Source organism: Pygocentrus nattereri, chromosome 15, assembly GCF_015220715.1.
Source record: "Pygocentrus nattereri isolate fPygNat1 chromosome 15, fPygNat1.pri, whole genome shotgun sequence".
Lineage (NCBI taxonomy): Eukaryota > Metazoa > Chordata > Actinopteri > Characiformes > Serrasalmidae > Pygocentrus > Pygocentrus nattereri.
The window spans coordinates 25,117,498-25,143,136 of record NC_051225.1 but is presented as its reverse complement, the minus strand read 5'-3'; the positions used below and the strand labels follow the sequence as shown (position 1 = coordinate 25,143,136).

At 38.6% G+C, this 25,639-nt stretch overlaps 1 protein-coding gene across 1 annotated transcript; it reads right to left on the bottom strand.

The window, feature by feature from the left end:
- Positions 1–4,232: 4,232 nt before the first annotated feature.
- diras1a (DIRAS family, GTP-binding RAS-like 1a) lies at positions 4,233–21,296 on the bottom strand. The gene is made up of 2 exons (XM_017714294.2): positions 21,095–21,296; positions 4,233–7,891 (listed from the first exon to the last, which is right to left on the bottom strand). Exon 2 carries the CDS (start codon positions 7,832–7,834, stop codon positions 7,247–7,249), a length of 588 nt encoding a protein of 195 aa, XP_017569783.1. The 5' UTR covers positions 7,835–7,891; positions 21,095–21,296; the 3' UTR covers positions 4,233–7,246.
- Between the last annotated feature and the right edge of the window lie 4,343 nt (positions 21,297–25,639).

Sequence of the window (25,639 nt, the reverse complement as noted above, 5' to 3'; positions counted from 1 at the left end):
ATTGGGCTATGGACACAGGTCTTTTTTGCAGCCATTGGTAATTTTTACTGCAAAAAATTCTATATGAATATGAGTTATGGGCTCATACAACCACTGAATCGTTTGTGGTAAACGCATTGACTGCTTCATCCCTGTCTAAGCCACTAGACTTAGTGACTTTTGAGGCCCTGTTTACTTCGTGACTTTATTTCTAAAGTGGTAAATGGTTTAAAGGGGAAAGCAAGACATAGAAATCTTTTATTGGACTATTGTAATTTATTCTCATGCATGCTGGAACACTTTCTTTATTCAGTGTTCCATAGTTTAACATAGCTTCATTGACCATGGTGGGCTACTGTATGATTTTCTGACATGGTTTACAAAGTTACTTAGTTGGTACCCAATTTCATCAGTCAGCCTTCAGCAAAGTTTATTACAGTACAACTACATCTACTAACATCTACTATGGTCAAAACACATGAAATTGAAACTGTCCCCTTTTTTATTTCATAGATAAAAACATTGAATGTTATAATGATATAGGGACTGCTGAACTGGAAATGCCCCCAGTTTTCATTTCGGAGCTCTTAACTTACAGGAGTTAAATCAGGCCTCATTAAATCAGGCCAAACTTTATTAGCTTTGTTTCATCACTTATGTGAAATCCTGAGGTTTTAAGCTCACTTCAAGAAAAATTGGAGAAAATGTACCACATTGAAAGACTTTCTGGCCCAAGAGTGTGTAATTCTGGTCCTGGAGGTCCAGAGTCCAGCGCAGGTTAGTGATGAACACAAACTTGATTAAACTCAGCTGTTAATTACCATGTTTAGTGGGTATGTTTGAGCAGAGAAATATTCAAAATGTGTTGCTCTCCAGGAGCAGAGCTGAACATCCCAATTCTAGATGATATAGTACATAGTCATTGTAGCCTATTCTGCTGTGCTGGTGTGAAAGATTGTAGGTTATGTAATGGCAACTATCTGCTCTTAAGGCTTTACTCCTTTGAAAATATGTTTTGGCCTTTCAAACAACTGGGTGTAGCAAGGGCTTGATTTACAGGCTTGATTATTAGTGATGACCACGCACCAAACACTGAAAGCTCAGAATGAATGCATCTGGTGCAACATAAGTGAAAGCTAAGAGAGTTTAGGATGGTGTCCTGTCAGGCTAATATTTTTGCAGTGCTTGGCCATATCAGAGATCAGTAGGCCTTAGTCTAAGCTAATGCTATCAATTTTGAATGATTGCATGGGAATAGGTCTGTATGTGACAGCAATAAGCAGCAGTGTCAGAATGACAGACAGTACAGGATGTCCAAGCCTGGACTGTCCAGGCCAGTGTTCTTTGCTGCAGTTATGTGACGCAATAGTGACACCTAGTGGACAGAAAGAGACACATATTTGTGACCATGAGTAGCTTAATGATTACAACAAAGATCAATGCTGCGTTCTTCTTGAGGACAGATCAGGAAAATAGCTTACATAAGTCTTCAGTCTTCAAATGAATATGAATATTCATATGGATTAATTATTCATTTGACTATTACTTGCATATGTTGACAAACAGTCCAAGTACCACTGAGATCCAAATCAAATTGGTCTTTGATTTGATAAGCTATAGACATGAAGGCACAACCTTTACATCTAAAACTTTTCACAGCACATAGTGCTAACGGCGGGGAAAAAAAACAGATTAGATTTAGTTTTATTTGTATGTCTTTTTCTTTTTTGTTTTAATTTTAGCCTTTACTAGTTTTAAAAATACACTGATCAAAGATGGGTGTCTGAAGTATCATTGGTGGGGTTTACTGCTCAAATATAGCACATCAATTTAGTAGGTTTAGTTGGTCTGGAATATATCACAGGAATTTCAAAGGCATCCAATTATGTACTGGTATATCCTCTATATACCCTGCTATGATACATATATATATGGGCTTCCCCCCAGCATAAAAACAGGGAATGCAACAATAAATGGTCACATAGGAGTGCATGAGATGCAATAATAGTCTTTAAAATTACATGCAACCACACTATCGTCCACTAGATGGTGACAAAAATGCTCTTTCATTATTTTCTTTTTTGAGGGGGGGAGTTCCTATTAGTACAGTATGTTCGAAATATTGCTTTTTAGTCTTCTTGCAGCATTTTAATTGTTGTATATAGTAAATAATTACCAAAGTGACTATTTCACATTGTTCATTGTGGTGGTTAACTGATTTGGGTTATGACAGCCATGTGTGCTATTGCTGTCTCCACTAAGTTGCTGCTCTAATGTGGGCTAACGCTTTAGTTTATCATACTCCATCTCCGCTCACTGAGGTGAGTAGTGTGGCCTAAACCCACAGTGATATAAAAGTACAGATACTGCTGTGAAATAATCACTCAAATAAATGTAAAATCACTTTAAAAAGCAATACAGATGCTGTCACCAACAGAACAGACTGAAAATAAATGCAGCTGAAAGTTAATGACATTCATATTCTTCACAGCTGTACAAATGTACATTTGCAAAGTACCAGTTGAAAATATTCAAGTACAAATCATACAAATCCATAAAACTTTACTGAAGTGTGTGTAATTAAGTACATGTGACTATGTACTACTCACCTCTGACATGACCTATGAATCATGGGAGGAAAATTATGCAATATAAGGAGGTCCAGGTGGCCTACAGTGCCATGTAACTGCCCTGCCTTTACTGCTGATAGGTAACCCCTGGCTTTATCATTATTTAGAGCTCACATTTCCCCTTGATATCACATATTTATTTTTTGTTTATAGATTTTTATTTTTTCTTTTAATTGACATTAATTTTGTTATGGATAAATTCTCACTTTGACACGTTTGATCTTAAGCATTTCACTTTACAAGGCAGCTGTTCAGGTTCTGGCCTGTCACTATCATGAAATTTTACTTTACAATTGTTATTATATAAATAATTGTTTACAAGTGATAACAGGTTAAAAGATCCTCTACAAGGATAAAAACATTTGCCATTTTCCAGCAATTTCCAATGCACCCATTACAAAAAAGTGTTTTTTCACACACTTCACACACTTTCACTTCAAACTTGTGTTCACATGAAAAATGTGTGATCACATGTGAAAACGTGTTCAAGTGTGAAAAAAGGTGTGACTACACTTTGTGACTACACCTTGTGACAAAACACATGGGTTTGCTTGAACGTACTGGATAAAATATATTTTTAAAAATGTGGCATACTATTGCACAGACCACATTTTGTTTTTTTCCCCTAGTATTAGATTCAGCAAATAAACAGTAATTGTGTATTAAAATATGCTTAAGTGTGTTCTCTGTAAAGGATGTGTTAACTTATTTTCACTTAGAAAATCATCAAAATGTGACTTTAACCTGGGACTCCCAAACTTTTGCTCATGACTGTACTTGACCTTTCTGTTCAACATATGCAGCTACTCCAGTATAAGTTGACTGAACGACTGATTTGCTAGCTTACTTCTTGTTGATACTCCCAATAGCTCTCAACTGTAGACACTCAGCTCCAGCTAAACAAACATTACTCCCTGCTACCCTATAAAGGTGTTACAGCAGCAGTCAGAATTCATTATGTTTATAGTTCTAATATGAAACATCTCAATAATTATGTTTCTGCCTTTTTTGTTAACAAGAAAATAAGTGTGTTCAGCTTCACTGTAAGTTTGGGGATTTGGAGGCCTCTCTGGCAGAACAGCATAATTGCATGCAATGTGCAGATGAACAGTTTGCAACGGTGGTTGTGCTGAAGGGCATGTCCTCCAAGGATGTAAGGGAATTATCTACTATTGTCATCATATCTTTATCTAACAAATTTGGTAGCTTTAAAGGACTGTGATCAGCTCAAATGACTGTTTAGGTGATCATGTAATAACTGTCACAGGCTTATTTCTGACTAAAAAAGTTTAAATAACTGTAACTCTAGAAAAGCAAACACCTGGAGAAGCTTACTTATAACTGGAGGCAACACATAACAATGGCGACCAATTTTTTTTTTTAATGTTTTCACTTTGCATATCACGAAACATAATGACATCAAAAGAGTCATGCAAATGTTCACAGCTGATATATATATATATATATATATATATATATATATATATATATATATATATATTTGTATGTCTTATTGCCTTTCTAACAGGATGCAAAGTTGTGTTAATAGTTGTGTAACAAGGCTTTTACTGATATCCTATAAACAATATGTACATCACTGTTCATGTCGCATTTCAAGACCACAGAACAAGGCAAATAGTTGTTGTACACCATATGTTTGTGCTTCTTTATTTTTTTTTCCTCTGGTCTTTCACATAATATTATTAGATAAACACTGTACCTGCTTTAAAATTGTAAACGCAGAGTGTTTGACAAAAACGTTTTCGTAAAGGTTCATTTTCAATGTTTTGAATGTGCTCAAGATTTCTAAAAGTGCTTTTATATAATGTATTGCTAAAGCAATGGCATTAAATAGTTGGAGGAAATATACACATTGGATAAAGAAAAAAACATGAACTGTACAAGGGTATTCAATACAAATGATAGTAATACACATTTAGTTTCCACGCACAAGTTAAATGTTATCCGTTAAGATGATTAATGCATATTTTCAGGTTTTTTGTGTGCCACCAACTTCGGGGTGGGGGGCCAGAGGGAGAGGAATGGGAAAAAAAAAGCTTTCAGAAAAGATGGACGTTTAAAACTGCTTTGCTGTGCTTTGTTTAGGTAAAGCTCTGTACTTGATGACAAATCTAAATCACAATGAATCGGAAGTTAGTTCTACATTGTCAAATATGCATCATTCACTATTCACGCAGTGTTTTGTTTGAACCAGTTCGTACTATTAGCAAGCCAGCCAATAAAGAAATGTCTGTGGTCCCAAATCTTTCGTGCTGTTGTGCTGTTTATCATGTCTGCATTTGGAAGAGCGGGATAATGCTGACGCCTCTTGGTCTTTTCTGCCCACTGAGAATACGATAAAGTGCATAACCAGTTCAAGACATATTCTTATCCGGGTTATCAATGAAATCCGTTACAAAACACAGCTCTTGAAATGACCACGATGATAACAGATATTTTTTTCTTTTGTTATGGACTGATAACAAAAGCTGTGCACGAGCAGGTGGCATGAGAAGGGAGAACGACAGTTTAATACTTGAGATGTCAATGTCAACTCAGTAAAATGCTAGAAGGGGTGGGTTGGAGTCGGAGCTCAAGACTTCCCCCGATGGATTCTGGTGGTCATTACAGGAGCGAAATAAAAGATATAGAGAAAAAGAGTTGGTTGGTTGACTATGCACCGAAGAATACCTGATTCAGATCCAAAAGGAGTAGGGTAATAGATGTGATGAGGGACTTTTTGTACATTTTCAATCAGTTATATCATTGCTGAAGCTGTTTTCTTACGCCAGGGGTGTCCAAGTCCACTCCTAGAGGGTCACAGCACTGCAGAGCTTAGCATTCTACCCCACTTAATGTCCACTCATTACAATGGTCTTCATGAGTGGAATTCAGAGCTTTTCTTGAAATTCAAACACATTATGTCCATGTCTGTAAGCACAGCAGCCTTCATCAATCCATCTGTCCATGGTAGTACCGAATCAGTTCAGTTCTGCAAGCACTTCAGACAGCTCTTTCTAATAAAGCTGCACTATGTATGTTTTATGGACTTGGATACCTAATAGCACTCAGTGTGCGGAAGAACATATTGTAACATGGGCTGTGCTTCTGACCCCTTCCCCAAGCGGATGAATCTGATGACTGTGAAGGAGTTTGTTGAGTATTCAAAGAGAACTTGGTGAAGGACATGTCTTCTTGGTATGTAAATGAATTACCTGCCATTGTGTTCATATCTTCATCAGCATAATGCTGATTTTGCATTTGAGACCTAAACATCGAACCCGATATTCTTTTGAGCTTGCGTGTGTGACGTTAATATGAAGTTCTATCTATCTATCTATCTATCTATCTATCTATCTATCTATCTATCTATCTATCTATCTATCTATCTATCTATCTATCTATCTGACCTGATTATCCGACAACAAACAATCATCTTACATAGTGCAGCTTTAAACAGTTTTCTAGTTAAAATGTTTTATTCCTGCTGGGATCCAGTAAAAGGCCTAGTTTTCATCATGACAGTACATAAAAAAGGTAAAAGATGTATCTGCACTTCTAAGAATAAAACTGCCAAAAGGGTTGTTTGGAGCGAAGACAGTAGAACCACTTTTGGCTTCCTAAAGAATCTTTAAAAAACCTTTTTGGTTCTTTAATGTCAATTAAAGGGTCCATATCACAGAAGTTCAAATTTCCCTCAGTTTGATCAACAATGTAAATGTTTCAAAACACATCATTCACTCTCAAGTCTGTAAGGTCCATTTATGGAAACTAAGTGGCAAAAAACAAAACATTTAAATGTTACAAAAAACAAAACATTTAAATACAATGGAAAAAAATCTGGGCTTTATTTAATTTAAGCCTGGATATAAACAATAGAAAGTTTCTGATTTTTGAAAATTTTAAAACAAAGAAAATATCTGCACTATTTTAGGTTAAATTTATGAAAATAACCACGTTAAGGCCTTTGTACAAAAATGTCAGATATTTTATCTGTTCCACTGAAGCACATCTTCAAATCACTCTCAAGTGAACATGACCTGCTTATCAGAGGCTTTTATAGTTCAAGTGTATGCTGTCATTAAAGCAAAAATGGGGCATACATTCTAATAAATTCTAAAAATCATATTAAAATTTCAAAGATCCTATGATCAACTCAAATTGGCTTGCTTAAAATTTAATGTACAATTAAAAAGTTGTATATGTCAATATATAGTTGTATAGGTAAATTATAAAAGAATGCAAAAGCATTTTCACTAGTGGTCCCAGACTTTTCGACCCCAATGTACAGCCACCTATTAAGCCTACAGCAGATTCATTCAAGCTGACAACTGATTAATTTTTGTGCATAAACCCACACAAATGTTATAAGCATACCTAAAATTAAACACAAGAAAACTGCATGATACTTGCAAAGTTTTTCCCAGAACTATACGTCCAAGCCAAGAACTATTTAGGAACCTTTATATTGAAAAGTGTGGTCAGTCACGCTTTTCAAAATAAAGTAATAAAGTATGCTTGTACTGGCCTTCAGAAGAGAGAACACTAATCTCTGCAGTGCTGTGGCCCTCCGGGACCTGAGATTGACACCCCTATCCAGTGCCCGTTCTACACTGCCACTCCAACCCTTTCGACCTCTACATCACACTGCACTTGGCCTTCAGCTTATCGGCCCTCCGCTGCTTGCTGGAGCGCATGTTGAGGCTCATGTCACGCTTCTTGTCTAGGTTGAGCAGCTCCTGGAAGAGCTCGGTGACATTGTGGTTGGTTTTGGCCGAGGTTTCCATGAAGGCACACTTCCAGTTGTTGGCCTGGGCCTCGCCTTCCTTGGTCTCCACCTCCCTCTGGGTCTCATCGCTCTTGTTTCCCACCAGCATAATGGGGATGCCCTCCACGTTGCCCTTGATGGCCAGCACCTGCTGGTAGATGGGCTTGAGCTCCTCCAGGGACTGCCGGCTGGTGATGGAGTACACCAGGATGAAGGCGTGGCCCTTGGAGATAGACAGGCGCTGCATGGCCGGGAACTGGTGGCTGCCCGTGGTGTCGGTTATCTCTAGTGTACACACGCTCTTGTCACAGCTGATCACCTGCCGGTAGGTGTCCTCCACAGTGGGGATGTAGGTGTCCCTGAAGGTCCCTTTCACGAAGCGCAGGACCAGGGAGCTCTTGCCCACGCCCCCAGCCCCGAACACCACCACACGGTAGTCATTGCTCTGCTCCGGCATGCTGGTACGGTTCACTCAGGGGCGTGTCAGTGCTAACACTCAATGATTCCCTGAGATCTAGAAAAGAAAAGAGGAAAGTGTGGTTGGTAAAAATCATATTTACATACACAGTTCATCATTCCCTGATGTCTTTTCTTTCCAGTGCTCCAAGTCAAGTCAAGACTAAAAGGATTTTTTAATGGTGAAATACTATTAGCATTGCAGTTTAGTCCAAGACTAGCCTTAATATATGTTCAGGAAAGTGGCCCTTAAAAATAACTGTAACCACTTCTGGTTCCCTAAATAATCTTTAAGCAGATGGTTCTGTAAACAATTATTTTTGTAATAGTGCAAAAAATTACACCTTGGTGAATGAAATCATCTTAAATCTAGTCTATATATCTAATATTCTTCATTATAAGACTCTAATATATACAAAATGTAAGTCTTGTTGTTAGACTGTGAGCATGCAAGATTTTTATTTGATTATTTTGTTTAATATATTATGCCCAGATGTTTTTACTTGTTTAAGTAATTCCTATCAAGTGAAATTACCTTTACTGACAGATAATTTTGCTTAACCCAAGCATAATTATTGAAACAAGCTAAATTAGCTGACTATATAGTGAAAAAAATGAACATGAATGAATAAATTAAAATGACAAATATTATAAATGGACTAGATTTAAGATGATTTCACTTGGCAATGTATCATTTTTGCAGTGAAATGTGAGGATTCTTTTTGAATAACTACAATATACTGTTCTACACCAATTAGGTTTTTTATGTAACAGTATGTCCAGGACAACAACCACTTAAGAACCTTCATATTTACATAATATAAGTGAAGGTAATATACATCTACATGGAATTGCCAAAGCCACCCGTCCTTCATGTTACACAAATTCAATAGCAATATTTTTTTTGCCTTGTACAACTTCTTTACCGAAGAAGCAATGAAAAAGGCATCCAAATACCCTCATATACCCAACAACAGAACTTTCTTTCCAAGGTCATACACATGCATATTAATGTTGCACTGATATGGGAATTGTGGGCATAAGTTGATATCCATTTTCATGTACATATATGCACATTCAGTAAAATAAATAAAAAGCATATTTGTTAGCTCAGCAGTCCAGCATCAACCAATGGCTCTACAATAAATATGTCATCAAATATCAGTTTGAAATATCTGTCAAATTTAAACATCTTTCCAACGCTGATTATTTCTTTTAACAAATATCTGATGATATTCACTGATTTGAATCTGCCATGATCATGCATCTGTGCATGATGGAATAAAACTGTCTACAAACACTCAGAACAATAAAAAGGTAAAAAAAATGAAAAATAGACTCGTCAACAATCTCCCAATAATTATTCTGAGTTGGCCCAATGCTAGATGCTGCTGCCGAGCAAGTCAAAATTGAGAAATGCGCTAATTTTCTCATCAAACAGCTTAAAATATTTCTCACTATGGTCCTACTTTTGAGCGCTTTTCAGCTACTGTCACAGGACTTTCTAACAACGCCATAGGCACGTTCACGATGCCAGTGACTGCAGACTGCTTTACTCAGCTAGTAATCTGATCAGCTACCCAGCCGATCTGTAGCAGCAATGCTAGTGTCATACTGCTTTATACCTGTCTACTGTTCCTTAACCTTCCAACAATGAAGTACATTTCTGTGTGAAAGACTATTTTTAAATATTTAAATAATTTTTTTAGCTGTTTAGCTCAATTTACCCCAGTTGATCAAGGACTTGGTCAGGACATTGTGCACCATTTACAGCCAAAAAAAAAAACCCCACCATACTGCATGAGAAACCACCAAAAAAGTACATGCCCTAAACAGCATACGGTCATTTTAACCATAATATGAAAAAAAAACATGACCAACATGACATCAGTAGTTTCTTATGTTACTTTATAGGTATTTAAGTTGTTGCTAGATGGCGCTGCTGATCTTTAAAACAATTAAAAGGAAGAACCAGAAGCTTTTTATACAAATTCAGAAACTCTGTTAAACATATAAGAAACTGGACAAAGATGCTAGAAATAATTTAAATAAAAATGAGTTATTTGATGTGTATGTGTCTCAGGGTTGAAAGTATTCATTTTTATACTACATTGTATATGATAGGACCCACTTTTCCATACAATCAGAAAAACAATAATATTGTAAGCCTGTATAACCATTGCTTACATACATTTTTAAAACTTGCCAAACAGATCATGGGCATTCCAGTCCTCTACTATTACAGAACTCTGCATAGTCATTAACTGCCACTGAACTGGATAATCTATGCTGTGTTAGGCCTGTATGAGCACCCATTACATCAATAATAAATGGGTATGTTGCTGGTGTCACTGATGCAACTGCCTCCTCTCAACAGTAGTCACATAAATTCATGTCAATCAAAGTTTTAATAACTGATTGGACGTCAGGGGAAAGTTAGGCCTATTTAAGTTCCAGCTGAATTATTAAGTAATACAGTTTCAGAATTTTATATGATTTTTTAAAATCTGCCAAATGAATAATAAAAAAAAAAAACAGGCCAAAATTTTGTCCACGCACCACAGCACACATCCCTCAGCCACAATCTGGCCAATTTGGCAGACACACGCCCCATCTGGCAACACTGGAGAAACAGGAAGCGGCCAGGCTCTCTTTAAACTCGCTCTTGCCAAACATTAGTGTTAATCAGAAATCATAACACATTTCTTTGGTGACACAGATTCACGGAAACACAGAAGTGTTTTTGGTGAGGAAACATGACATGATTGCTGGTCGACATGATTACTGATAAACATTAAACTCACTATTGACATAAGTCATGATGGAAGACTACAGAAAAAGTCTTTTAAGTGTTGATTATGATTAATTGCGCTTAATATGATCAGCGACATTAATCCATTCTTTCGCAAATGTCGATAATAGTTCTTCACATCTGATATGGACACCTAAAAATATGCATGCAATTAAGCTGCAAAGTTTCAGATCACTGTTTCAGTGAGTGCTGGCCAAAGAGTGCCATTATCAAAGTCATAAGACAGGCATTTTTAACTGTAGCCTACAGTAACAACAACATTCCTTTAACATTTAAGTAGGAAAATTTTACTTAACAACACAGAGCTTGTGAACTGCCTACAGAGGAGTTAGACCAATCAGAAACAAGCTTCTGCTGTGTGAAGCTAACTGGCAGCCTAGCACACTATGCTCAGTGTTCATCCCTCAAGCCAGAAAAAGTGGATATGCTGATCTTCTTTGCTAAAATAATAACAGGCCTAGACCTCAATTTATGGAATATAATCGCAATATTATTCAGAAAAAGTATTCGACTCCATCGCTAAGAACACCTCACCACCATTTTGGCGAGTGAGCTGTAAACCTGACTATGCCCTGATGGAGCTTGTCTCGTCACCGCAGCTGCAGCTAAAACCCTGCAGGGGGATGAAGACCAAGCAAAACAGACAAAAACGACCAAGAAAAAGACGAAAATATGTAGACACCTTGGATGCAGTGACCAGAAAATGCTATTATTATTTATTGCTTGATTGATGAACTGGATTCAGATAACCTGCATATATTCATATAACCTGAGAACATTCCTGTTCATGAGGCTTTTACAAAAACTGCTCTTAAAACAATAAAACAATATGGATCAGTTAAACTGGAGTTGGTTTCTTATACGCCAGCTTCTTATTTGAAGTTACCATTCGTTAAATGGCGCAGCAGTTGCAATAATTATACACCCAAGGATTACATCACAGAAAGATTTGTAAGCATTCAGTTTAGCTCAATACATTACCCTTAATCAGGAAATTCCCTTAAAATTTCACTTGTAAATTTTAATGAGTGGCTATTGAGGGAATCAATCAGCTACTGGAGCTGCTAGACTGAACATGTCGCACTAGCCACGTCCCAAACCACACACTTCTATTACCTACTACACTAATGAGTGCGCATTTATTGGTAAAGCAAAGTTTTTTACACATTATTTAGTGTGCTAGTATGCGGCCAATTTGGCAGATACCTTCCTCATCTGACAACAATGGAGGAACAGGAAGTGACCAGGCTCTTGCCAAACATTAATGTTAACGTTACAGCTTATGTAACACAGCGAGAAATCTCAGTCATTCAGAATTCAGTTTTTATTTATCACAACAGCAACAAATCAAATCAAGGCAATACACTCACATGTATCAGTGAATATGTATTAAAATTAGTTTTAAAGTGTGTATAACCCCAGACATGTTTTACTGCTTTTGCTGGATCTGTTATGGTTAATCTCAGAACAAACAGTCACTACTGTCCTGAATGAACCTGAAGTTGCCTACCAAAATGGTGGCAGTGCGGCTGCATGTCATCTTGGGAATACTATGAATAAAACCATTCAGCCCTATTTTCAGTACAAAAATAACAGCACTGGTCAAGACTGCTGACATCGCGTCAAAAACATCATCAAATTGCCTAAGCCTGCTCTGCACTACCGCGCTGTGCTTTTCTTTCGGTGACTGTGTACTCTCTGCTTGTGCGTGAATGTGTAGTTAGATAGGTAGTACATTCTCTGCTGTCATCAGCACCAAGGTCAGAATCTATTAATGACTCACTCATCTTGCTCTAGAGCAGCCGTAGCCATTGGTCTCCTGTGGATAGCAAGATTACACTGGCTATTTCCAGAGCTTTGAATTCTGTCTGATTTTCCTCAGAATCGTATTCTGAGTCCTTCACATGAGAGTTATGCTTTCTGCCTCACGGTCACTTGGCTCTTGCTTTTGATTATCAGAAGCAGACAACAGTGTAATTAACGCAGCAACTCACTCGGTCCTTAAGAGCCGACGATGCAAAGTAGGTCACTCATTCACTTCAGCAAAGAGAGGTATAGAATTTTAACCCTGAAAAGTGGGACATTTCTGAAGTCAGTAATATTACAAAGGAAACACAATCTCTGCCATTAGCATGTGTGGCTTCCTCCCTAATATTCATATCTACTTATGCAAGCTTGTTCCTAAATCGTGCCCAAAAGCAGAGTCAGACCGAAAAATTAATTTAATCTTTAATTTGGCAAAGCTTTAATTAATCTAATAATAAACAGAAGTGCGAAAGGTCAAAAACTTTACCAGGCTTAGGTTAGACTGATGCCTTCTTCTCTGCAACTATTTCTCCTGAGGCTGTTTGAAACTGGCCGTTTCACCTGATGTACGAGAGCTGAGACATGATTTTCGTCAGGGTCGCAACTAATCAACAGCTACGTTGATTACACAATACCAGGCTGAAGCGGCACAAACCTGATTTTTTGCCTTATTGTGACTCATATCTGATGCTTTCAGCCAAAACTGATCTTTTCAAACCTGACATTAGCCACTTTAATATGTAATCAGATACATATCCAATTCATGACCATGTAACCTTAGTGAAACCACTCAGATTGGAATAGATTTTTTTTCTCACTGCGTGTGAACCACACCTTAAGTTAGCATCAGTAAACAGTGCCAAAGCACTCCATCAGGCCCTTTTCAGCTTAATCTTGTTTAAAGAGTGAAGAGTGGTTTAATCCACAGTACCTTTGTAAAAAAAGCCTTTTTTCTGCAGGATAGTTTGTTTGTTGTTTATGACGCATTTGGTTTATTCACATGAAATTATTGATTAGATTGTATGTATGTGGGTTATTTCAAGACGCAGGTTTGTTCACTTAATGACAGATTTGGGCCCTTTACCTACATGAATGCGAATGTGAAGTTGTGGGGTCTTAGCACAAAATCTGAATTGAGCAATGAGGCCTGTAATGTGAACAAAGCCAGTGTTATCTGTAAAAAAACAGCAGCAATGTATCATTATTGAGAAGTTGGTTTGATGATGTTTGCACTTCCTATTAACATCGCTTGACCTTGGCAAAGCTCAGCATTTTTAAACTGGGTCTAAACTGCATAACCAAATAATACTTATTCATTATTAGGGTTGCTAGTGCACTAAAGCAGACTTGCTCATCCACATGTACACAGATATCTTATGAAAGTGTACTTTTTTCACTGTGTTTTGGCTTCCCAGCCTCCCAAAAATGGTATTTTAGGTCACTGAACTTGAAAACTTGAGTTTATGAAAATGCTTCGCAGTATATAACTTTTCTGTTTTCTGTTTTTAAGGCTGTTTTCTGTTTTCATGTGGACAGATATTTTTCTAAACATTGACGTCGTGTGCATGGCTACTGCTGCTTCAAGGAGGGGTATCACGACACTTATCCGATTAAAATTCCATGCTTAACACATACTAAGACTTATTGTTCAGCAACTACAGGGACTTCAATACAAACTGACTGAACTATTCTTAGGTTACAGAAGTGTGTAGTAAAACTTTGGACCTGCTGGTGTATATCACAGCCTCATCCTATAATAATACGATTAAGATAAATCATCATATTGCTGACCCATCGCTTCAGGTGGTGAACATGGTTTAGGACTCTGCACGTCCAACATGGCTGATGACCAGGCTGTTCCTGTGTGCTCAGTAGTATCAGATATAATAACACAATATTAATGACCACATAGACAAGCTCTATATGGCACCAAAAGGGTTCTGCTATTGTTGCAATCTCAACAACAGTAGAATCTTTTTTGGTGCTATACAGAAACATTTTCAAAAAGGCTCTATGTAGACCCATACACCAAAGAACCCTTGAAGAATCTTACAGTAAATGGGGTATTAATGTAGGACATCAATTCAACCAACATATTTAAAGGTTAGTGGTGTTCATGTGTGAGAATACTACTGTCTTGCTATAGTGTCCATCAAAGGAGTCAATAAATGAACAACAAGTTTGTAAAAAAGTAAACCCCCCTCACCAGGGGGGTTTAACCAGTAACCCCGTTAATTGTCACTCGGTACAGGCCTCCTATTGTCATATCTAAACCTTGTGACAATGTGTGAACATTTTATGAGGAATTAAGAGAAATTGCCAAAATTACTTGGTATAAAATCCCATAGTAACTTCCTATAAAGTTACAATTTAGGATTTTTTTACTATTTATAGGCTACATATGACTGTCTATAATGTCAGCATATATTTCCATTCTCATACCTTCTGTTAAATGCTATTGTACAGCATTTCAAAACAATGCTTTTAGCCAGTTCTGTTTCGTTTAACAGTTAAGAGGTTAAGTAGATGCTCCAGAGTGGTGCACTTGGCTAAAACACTGCTTACAATGGAGAGATGAGCCTTGCCTTTGGGGATTAACGCTTCAAATCCCAGGTGTCCTGAGTGATGCCCATGGTCAGGGATCCTTGAGAGCACAGCTGACTGTGTTTACACTACATGAAGAGAAGGATGGCATATTGTCTCTCTTCACCATCACTAGGCAACATACCAACAGAGCGCTTTGTGCTCTCCATTGAGAAGCCTGATAGAGATGCATGACCAACAGTTCATAAAGATTAAGTGACCCTTATTAATCCCACAATGGGGAAATTTCAACTCCGCATTTAACCCATCCCTGAAGTGAAATACCACACACACTAGGGGGCAGTGAACACACTTGCCCAGAGCGGTGGGCAGCCCAATCCGCTGCGCCCAGGGAGCAGTTGGGGGTTAGGTGTCTTGCTCAAGGAGACCTCAGTCATGTGCTGTCAGCTCTGGGGATCCCTAACCTCCAGCCCACGACTGTCCCCTGTGACTGTGGTGCCTGATTTTGCCACTACAGGAAAATAACATGGGTTTCGGTCTTCTAAACTCCACAGTGTTAATATGCAACTGGGATAAAACCTGAAACATTAAAGATTAAATCTGATAAAAAGGGGAAGGGACACTGAGCGATTCATTAACGAGTAAAGAAATAGAATAGGATGAGTTAACGCAGGATGGCATCATTCAAATTCAATAACACTACATTTTCCTAATACATCACGGTGTTGTAGTATTTGATAATATTTGCGTTAATAAAGTTAATGAACTGATGTTGAGTGTGATGGAAACTTGACACAGCTTGTCAGTGCACTGTTGCACTGTTGTCTTTTCTTCTTTTAAAATTGCACCAAAGGGAACCTTATATCCCTTAATGCAGTAACAGGAGCTTGGCTGCACAAATCTATTAATCACTTTTACATTACGTGGATGTTCTTGAAACTTTAAAAAATGGTTCTATATAATCACACATTTTGTTTACAATTCCAAGTGCAATCATAAAGTTCTTTAGAGACTCGATACTGGTTCTTCTATGGTATCACTCCAAAGAACACTTTTTGGCACTTTTATTTTTGAAGCAGAATTTCACAAATTTTATTATTATTAAAAAACATTCAGAGGGGTTTAATGTGGATGTCAGGATCGCAAAACAAATCAGATGCTTGCAGATTAAAACCCAAGGCAAAGCAGAGCCAGAAAATGTAATACCCAGAACAGGGGAAATCATAAAGAGAGGGTCTAAAAACAGTCCAGGGTCAAACACGGAAATGAAAAACAACAACAACAGAGCAAAAGGGAAAAGGCAAACGGCCAGGATAAGGAAAAAAGGTCTTACACCGTTAATCAGCAATATATAAAAAGGCTCAATATACAACTAGAGATGTTGGTAATACTTCACAGTTAACTAAACTAAAGCCCAGGCTTAGATACTAACTGATTAATCAAACTGATTACATGTAATGACAAACAGGAGGGACATTAGAACTCTGGGGAAGTGGAGTGTAGAAAAGATAATCCATTGGTTGATGGAGATGAGGGTGGAGGCATAGATTCCTCCAGAGATTAATGGGAGTTGTAGTGCTCTTTACAGTCCCTGATTACTACAGAATCTGTTGGTTGCAAGGAACAGAGGGAGTGTCCATGGCAGTAGGTGTGACAGGTAAATGTTGCATATTAGAAGAACTTACAGACTTCTAATGTGATAGGAACCAGAAGTCGTGATGTTAATCACGCAAATACAGGATATTTACTATCCAAAACTTGAGTTTGAATATGTACTGTAGATGATGGTAAAACAGTGGTAAATCGAAAAAGAAAAAGTTTGCTTTAGGTACTGCTTTGAATTATAACCCCTTGTGCTTCTCTGCCATGAGTTTGCCTTGAAAAATGAGTTTCAGGCTACATCATGATTTCAGGCATCAGGCATGAAACCTTTCGGACGTTTAATGATGTTTGGTTCCTATCACCACCACTGTGTGAAAAATTCTGACACGTTGAGTTTTTCTAGAACAGAGCATTTCACATCAATCCACTCTGAACGACTTTGTTTACCTGTAATGATACAGTTATACACAAATGCTGAAAATGTTAAAGGAATTTCCCTTTAATGTTTGGAACAGATTGTTAATATCATGCATCAAATCCGCAAAAACCAAAACTCAGACAATGTATCGGACGGCACTAAAGCACTTTCAAGACCACTGCGCAAAAACCGTGAGAAAGCAGCTTTGAATTCTCACTTGGGAAAGAAGAAAACGCAGAGCATACATATGGTGTTGGTCCGCTTTACTGCTGCAAGGGCATGCAAAGGAGTACGATGCGAGACAGGGGAGGGAAATCACTGCAGTAAAAGAAGCTCCAGAGAAAAAAGACGGCAGCTGAGGCTGTCACATGGATGGCCACACTATCCTTGATCGAAGAGCTCTTAACCCTTACAAAAAAATATAAAATAAATTCTAATCACCTTCTAATCACTGGACGTAAACCCTAGTGAGTAGATTAAGGATCTTGTTTCGGCTCAGTGTCTTGATAAAAGATTCACTGATCCTTAACAGTTAATGATACAGCAGCACGTGGCACGCTATGCCAATGCACACATTCAGAGATTCTGTCTTTGTATCCCTGGGACGTCTCTGTTATGCTTCTTTTTTGGAACTCTGGGAGTTCTCCAGTTACTGTGGAAACAGACCCTAAGGGCACGTAAAGATCGAGAGGGGGAGCAAGAGAGAGAGAGAGAGAGAGAGAGAGAGAGATGGAGGGAGAACACATGAGCGGGGATACTGAAGGACCTTAAAAGAAAGCGAGAGCGAAGGAACGGACTTCTCACGTTGGATAACAGGGGCACAAACATGCCATCCTTCCCTCTCATTTCAGTTACCCTGGTAACCAGCCAACAAACTGTGGGTTTCATTTACGTCAGAGGAGTGCTATTCACACACTGAGAAATATGTATTTATATCACAAAGTATGTAAGCTGGTCTATTTAAGCTTTTTAATGATTTACACAGAATTCAGATCTATCAGTGTGCCTGTGAGTTTTCAACTTTTCAGTCCCAGTTCCTCCTGTGATTAACAACCAATCTGTAAGCGTTTCATAAGTAGCAGGACCTGTTATTTATAACAATTATCATTTTTCTCATCAGCATTAAGGCCTATATACTACATTTCTACAGTACTTTATTATTTCCTGAGGTCCACTAGTGATGTTTGAGGGTTTAAATAAAAATATAAAACATGCCATAAGTTTTGCACAGGCCACTTTACCCCAATGCATGATGATCAGAAAAGCATACTGTATTGTACTGTGACATATTTTATTACGATGACAATGCATGTCGTCATATTGCCCAGCCCTAAAATAAGTTATCAAATATTAGTTTGAAATCAGTCAAATCTAAACATTTTTCTGCGTGTTTTCTAAGCAAATATTTGCCGATATTGGAATGACTTCAAAACTTGTAATCAATTTAAACATGACCACTCTCCAACTTCTCTTTTAGAAATAAACCATGTGTTTATGTAAATGACATATGTAAATGAGCTCTGTTCTGCAGTGTTGTGGTTCCTTCTAAAGGCATGCTGAAAGGGCAGCCATGAAGTGCTATACGCAGAACAGCTGGACATATGTGAATATGTGGACAACACAAAAATGAATTTAAATTGGGCTATTTTTGTGATGTACGGTGTCTGTTGATATATGGTGAATGGGATGTTCTAGAAGAGTGTTTACATTTTACTCATTAAAAAAAGGTAAGGGAACTTATGTTTTGGGCATGGAAGCCTTAAATCAGGGGTGTCAATCTCAATCACTAAAGGGGCCCTATAAAAAATCTGGGGCAGAGAAAAAAATGTTTTTATTTCATTTTAAATTAATGTGGTGCTATAAATCAAACTGGCCAAAAAACCTTCAGCAGTAAAATAAAGGCACTTATAGTAGACCTTGAAATATTACACAAATACTTTAGATATTCAAAATTTAATTGTCCCCTAGAGCTTCAGTCTTTTAAACCCACCTATTTGCTTGAACTAGACGAATAGCTTCCTTTCTTTGCTTTAAGTTCATGAAGATTTGGGCTCAATTTCTGCTGCTGAGCTAACATTAGGTGTTTATTGGTTGATATACAGCTGAAATGCAACTAGTGTGTTTGGCAATATGACTGGTGTGGAATTGCATAGAACCGTGTAGAATTGAGGTGTAACCGCTGTCCCATAGAGCGCATATTACACTGAAGTGCATGCTGGGGACCGTAGTGCAGTGCATTGTGAAACAGGCTAATATTCACAGAAAATCTAAATCATTTTGTGGGCTGGATGGGATTGTGTCGTGGGCCTGATCTGGCCTGCAGGCCTTGCGTTTGACACACAGACCTTAAATGAATGCTAAACAATTTCCTGTGACACTCAGCCCTGGCAGTACAACCAGAAGGTGAAGAGGTGGGTGCCGTGAGAGCAGATCATCATGTTCAACCACCACGAAACATATGAACTGACTATGTCCATTTGCACAGGAAATGTGCAATTTCCTTACAAATGTATTTACCATATTTGTAGATGACAGTTTTACATTCTGACTAATTTCTGACTCAGGCACATAAACGCACACATGGCATTACAACTGGACTTTCAAGATGGTCCTGCCATGCTTCCAAAAACAAACGGAAGCTTCACGATTCCTCCGCTGGCCCATATCGTTGATGAAGACCAAGCATGCTTATTTTTGACAAGCAAAACCAATGCAGATCAAATCCAGGACTTCTGGTAGAACCTAGAGGCTTTACATCTTCATATATGTCAAATAGAAAAGCTATTATAAAATAATCTATTATAAACTCCTATTCCCACCATTTTGCTTCTTTCTATACACAGATGTTTCTAAAGGAAAAATGGTAGAAGCTCAGCAAGTAGACAGCAGGAATCTGGAGGTAATAAATAAATGTGGCTCGTTGCTGACTTTGAGCTCTTCCATTCAGAACTGTGAACCATCTCAGACCAGCAAGTATTTAGTTCAAGATCATGCTGGTTGACCAGCATACCAGCATCAAAATACAACTGCTGGTTTTGGTGGTGATCAGTATCAGTATCATGTTCACGTCTATTGCTGCTGACTAGCATGTCAGCATCCAAAACACTACATGCTGGTTTGCTGGTGACCAGCCATGCTGGTCTATGCTGGTTTTCCTAGCAAGGCAGTGTTTCACAGTAGCCACTCTGTGGCCTTGAAATCTCTTAACTGTGGCTCAACACTTAAGCCATGCTATTAGACATTTTCCCAACACATGGCCAACACTGACCATCACTGGCCATCACTGCACAAGAACACACGAGGCTGAAGTCAGCTTCCTATTCGAATTTCCCCGTTCCGCCTTAAATGGTGCAGCAGTTCCATTCAGGGACCTCGGGCGCCAGAATTGAACTGCAGCAGCTTTTAAGGTGGAACGGCAAAATTCGAATTCGAAGCAGGCGACTAGGAGGCCAACTTCAACCTCGTCGAGAACAGCGGTTCTGTCAGGGCTGGACGATTCACTGGCTCCCAGAGGCCGTGCCATTTCAGCAAAACCAGTGGCCGTCGAAGGCCACACGATCTAAAAGAGCAGAAAAGGAGGAAACATGACCATCTCAGCTCTCAGCATCCAGAGCCGTGTTCAAAAATGGTGCATGCTAAGCTTTAGCGAGGCTTAACGATTTCACATCCTCCGCGGCATCAATGGTAGTTTTGGTGGGAAAGAGGACGGTCTTGATTTTTTCATTTCTTTTCTTCCCTTTTTACATACATTTTTTTTTATTTCTGGAGAAGGGGGTCCGTAAAAGGAAGGCCTGCCGAAATAGCAAACCGTCGTTAGCAGTGCAGGACAAAAATAACATCACTCTCCGGCGGCATTGTCTTTCACATCCCTGTGTCATTTTTTTGCTACCCTGCCGTGACTTGCCAGCCTGAACACCACAGTCCATCACACAAAATCTCACTCAAGGACGCCCGTGAAAGACACTGACCACCGACTGCGACACACGTAAGCGAGTCTGACTGAGGAAAAAAAGCGGAGGGAGAGGAATAACATACAGGCTCTGAGACGAAATGACGAGGAGTGGATGTGCCGTCCTTACCTGGCGACTGTGCTGCAATGTACCGAAGATGTCAGTGATAAATCATAGGAAGGAGGAAGGCGAGGGCTCTAGGAACAGCTTATGTTCTAGGCCATGCCAGTCCCGGAGCATTTTGTCTTTTCATTTGCATGGCTTAAATGGGAGGATGCCGCTGACTGAACGTGCTGTTATTGCTGTCCCTTGCAACGTGTTCTGACGCACACGCACACGCGAGCTGCTTTTCCCCCCACCCGTATTCGTGCAAGCCCCGCCCTCCCACGCTAGGATCGACTAGAAAGAGAAAATAAGCGACGTTATGACGGTATTAATGCATAACAATGCATAAAATTAATGAATCTTCTGTGAGCATGAATTGCATTTTATTGGCAGGGAAAAAATGTCCACCCTTTTTTGGGGGTCCCTGTTGATATATCACTAAATCTTATCTAAAGTGACTTACAGTTTGATCATTTTACACAGGTAGGCGAAAAGTGGTGTTAGGAGTCTTGCCCAAGGACTCTTATTGGTGTAGTACAGGGTGTTTTAACCAGGTGGGGATTGAACCCCAGTCTACAGCGTAGAAGGCTGAGGTGTTACCCACTACACTAACCAACCACACATATAGGGTATATACAAAAATGATTACTTTTTTTTACCCTTGCAGCAGAAACAAACTGGTTTCTGGTGTTGGGGGCAAATTTTACTGGGTGAAAACAACCAATATTTGTAAAATACCCATTTTTATTTTAATGAACATTAATATATATATATTTTATTTTATTTATTTATTTTTTTTTTAATACTGATGACTATTCTGTTTGAAACCCCAGGAAGCAGTGAATGTATCAGATAGTCCTCTTCACCCTCCCAACACACACACACACACACACACACACACATACATGTCCATAGACACCCACATTACATACGTCACTTGACTGGCTGTCCCTTAAACGACCCCTGACCTCCTGTTTCTCAAACTTGATTCTGGGGTTCACTCTTCCTCACTGTACCTCTCATCAAGCTCACTGTCCTCACTGACAGAAGGAATGACCTTAACTGCTTGATCACATTCTTTCCTCCCATAAAATGTTCTGTTATCCAGTTCTGTTCGTTCTGTGACAGAAAGGCTACAGTTCTTGACTCACCAACTGACACTGGTGATCAGCAGAGCATCACTGAACATGTTTAACCTTGAGGCTGATGGGCTACAACAGCAGAAGGCACAACACACCAGGTTCCACCTGAGTGGAAAAATGTTCCTGGTCTGATGAATACTGAGTTTTGCTATGGCATGGAGTTGGTAGCTTGATACTGTAACAGCAGAGTTAATGTTTTTGGTGCTATATAGAACCGTTTTTAAAAGAGTTTCTGTATAAAACCATATACAACACATTTCCCATCAATCTGAAGAGCTATCTCACCATGCAAAGAACCATTTAGGCATGAAATGGTTCTATACAGAACTCATGGTTCTTAACAGAACCACTCTCTTTACTAAAAAACTCCTCGAGGAACCAAAAGTGTGAAAGTGAGGATATATCATATTACATTATTTTATTTTTGTTGTTTTAACAGATCAATTGCAAAACTTCCCCGTTACCATAAACATCTCTCGTTCACTGATTCGAGTCCAGAACAGCAGCTGAGTTTCTGTTTCGTCTCATTGTCCGTCTCCGGCGTCTGCTTACGAGTGTGATCTACCAGCCAACCCCAGCGCAGGAGGGCGGGGCTGGTCGGAATATGGGTGGGAAAACAAAATGCCGCTGCTGACTCCCTGCTTGTTCACTGGTTCTGCTGTCTGTGAGGTGGTGGTATTGTCCCCTACACGGACAATGAGAAAACACTACGCGCTCGAATCTGTGATCCCATGAGCCTTGATGATTACAAAAGGGGTCTGTATTTGATATCGACCCTAAAAGGCAGATCGGTCTCATCAGATTATTGACAGGTCTGTAATATCGACTAATATAATAATAACAACAACAATAATAATAATAATATGAAGAAGAAAAAACCCCCATTCGGAAATCTGGTCTACTGTATGATCAGGCATGTATTCCGAAATATATGGACATGTATGTTATGTACACATACATTAGTATCAAATAGTTTGCACATATGCATAATATATGGCTCGTATATATGTCTGATAGGTGGGTGAGCACATATATACTGCCCGTCTGATAAATATCTAAACCAGCACTGAAAGATTTTTCTAAGCAAAAAATAAAAAAATAAATACACCAGCATGTACCAACATACACGTAATCAAAAGCCTTATATAACATGCAGCTAGCAAATATGAGCAACATATATGATTGTAGATGTGGACATGTGACTGAAATATATGTCCCATATTTGAAAATGGCTAATTTCAAATAAGTTAGCATATATGTCCATGAATAAAGGAAATCAATATATGTTAATATATGCCATATTATTTTATCCATTGCCATATATATATATATATATATATATATATATATATATATATATATATGTGTGTGTGTGTGTGTGTGTGTGTGCATATATGTATATATATACGTATATATAGGTATATATATATATATACCTATATGTATGTAGCATCATAATTGTAGTACTTCGAATGATGATTACAATGAGGATGATAATAACGGTCTTATTATTGTGTTATCTGTGGTTATTATCTGCTCCCCATGTTCACGGACAGTAGTATGTGTCCAGTATTTTACACAGAGAGCCCACGCCAATTGCTGATGAGTCTGAATCAGTTCAGATCAGTCTGAATCAGTTCTGCAGCTAACGATGAGTGTGATTTTCCTCTGAGAGGCTGTTTTTCTGCTCCAGCTGGACTAAACAGCGCAGCAGGCAATGTTCACATTTCAGGAGAGACAACGAAAGATTTTTATCGCATAGAGCATTTTACTAGAGATAAGTAACTAAAGTCTCAGTTAATATACACCACCATATTCGACTGTTGGCTGTGACGCTGTTTAGATCAGCGCGGCTTATTTACATTCAAATTGGCTCTGACTTTCTGCCTTCTGGATTCAGGAAAACGTGCCTTTGTCTCCCTCTAATGGTAATAAGGCGTAACTACAAAGTAAAAGATCCTGTGAAGGGGAACTCCACCACTTTTTGTAAAATTTTTACTAAAATTAAATGTTTAAGACGTAAAGAAGGTCTTTCCGAGTAGTTTGGAATGCTCCTTCGTTGAGAAACTTACAGAGCCAGAATTGTCCGGAGTCGTGGTGATAGAAACCAAATGTCTGAGGTGTTTAATGCCTCTAGAATAGTGGTCATCAACCCTGGTGCTAGAGATCTACCTTCTTGCAGAGTCTAGTTCCAACCATAATCTGCTACACCTGTTCCAGCTCATTAACTCCTTAAGATGTTCCTCATTGACAGGATCAGATACATTGTTATAGGCGAGGGGGAAGGAGCATATTAGCTGTAGGTTGAAGGTTGAAGTTAATCTCTGCAGGAAATTAAGTCTCCAGGAGGAGGGATTGATGACCACTGCTCTAGAAGCTCTCTACCTTACAAGTTTTTGGCCTTATATATATATATATATATATATATATATATATATATATATATATATATATATATATATATATATATATATTCATTTTTGGTAGGTACATGCTGGGTACATTTGTGCTGTAGATATTGTGTATCTTGGTCCTTGTCAGCAACACTGTACAGAACTTTGAGCCAGCAGGTTTTCATGCAAGGCACCACTCTAAATCAAAACACTCTGAATTACTTTTTTTTGACCATTTACATTTTAATCATTAAACAATGTAAAAAAAATCAACCTTTAACTTCATGAGGCGCTGATTTATATTAACATTTGTTTCTTAAAATGTGGGGGTGCATAAATGATTAGCTACACACATACAGACACACACGTAAACATAGACCGATCAGGCATAGCATTATGACGACCTTTTTGTTTGTACGCTCATTTTCCATTTTTATCACCTCCTCTTACTATATAGGTGCACTTTGTAGTTCTACAGTTACAGACTGTAGTCCATCTGTTTCTCTGCATACTTTCTCAGCCCCTTTTTATCCTGTTCTTCAGTGGTCTGGAGCCCCATTGACCCTCAGTACTATTTGGGTGGTGGATCATTCTCAGCAGTGCAGTAACACTGACATGGTGGCTGTGTGTTAGTGTGCTTTGTGCTGGTACAAGTGAATCAGACACAGCAGTGTTGCTGGAGTTTTCAGCACTCACTGTCCACTGTCCACTGTCTATTAGACTCTTCTATCTTGTCAGTCCACCTTGTAGATGTAAAGTCAGAGACAATAGTTCATCTGCTGCTGCACAGTTTGTGTTGGTCATCTTCTAGTCCTTCATCGGCAGTCACAGGATGCTGCCCACAGGATGCTGTTGGCTGGATACTTTTGGTTGGTAGATGATTCTCAGTCCAGCAGTGACACTGGGGTGTTTAAGAACTTCAGCAGCACTGCTGTGTCTGATCCACTCATACCAGCACAACACACATTAATACACCACCACCACCACATCTGTGTTACTGCACTGCTGCAAAAAAATGAAGATACAAGGTTTTC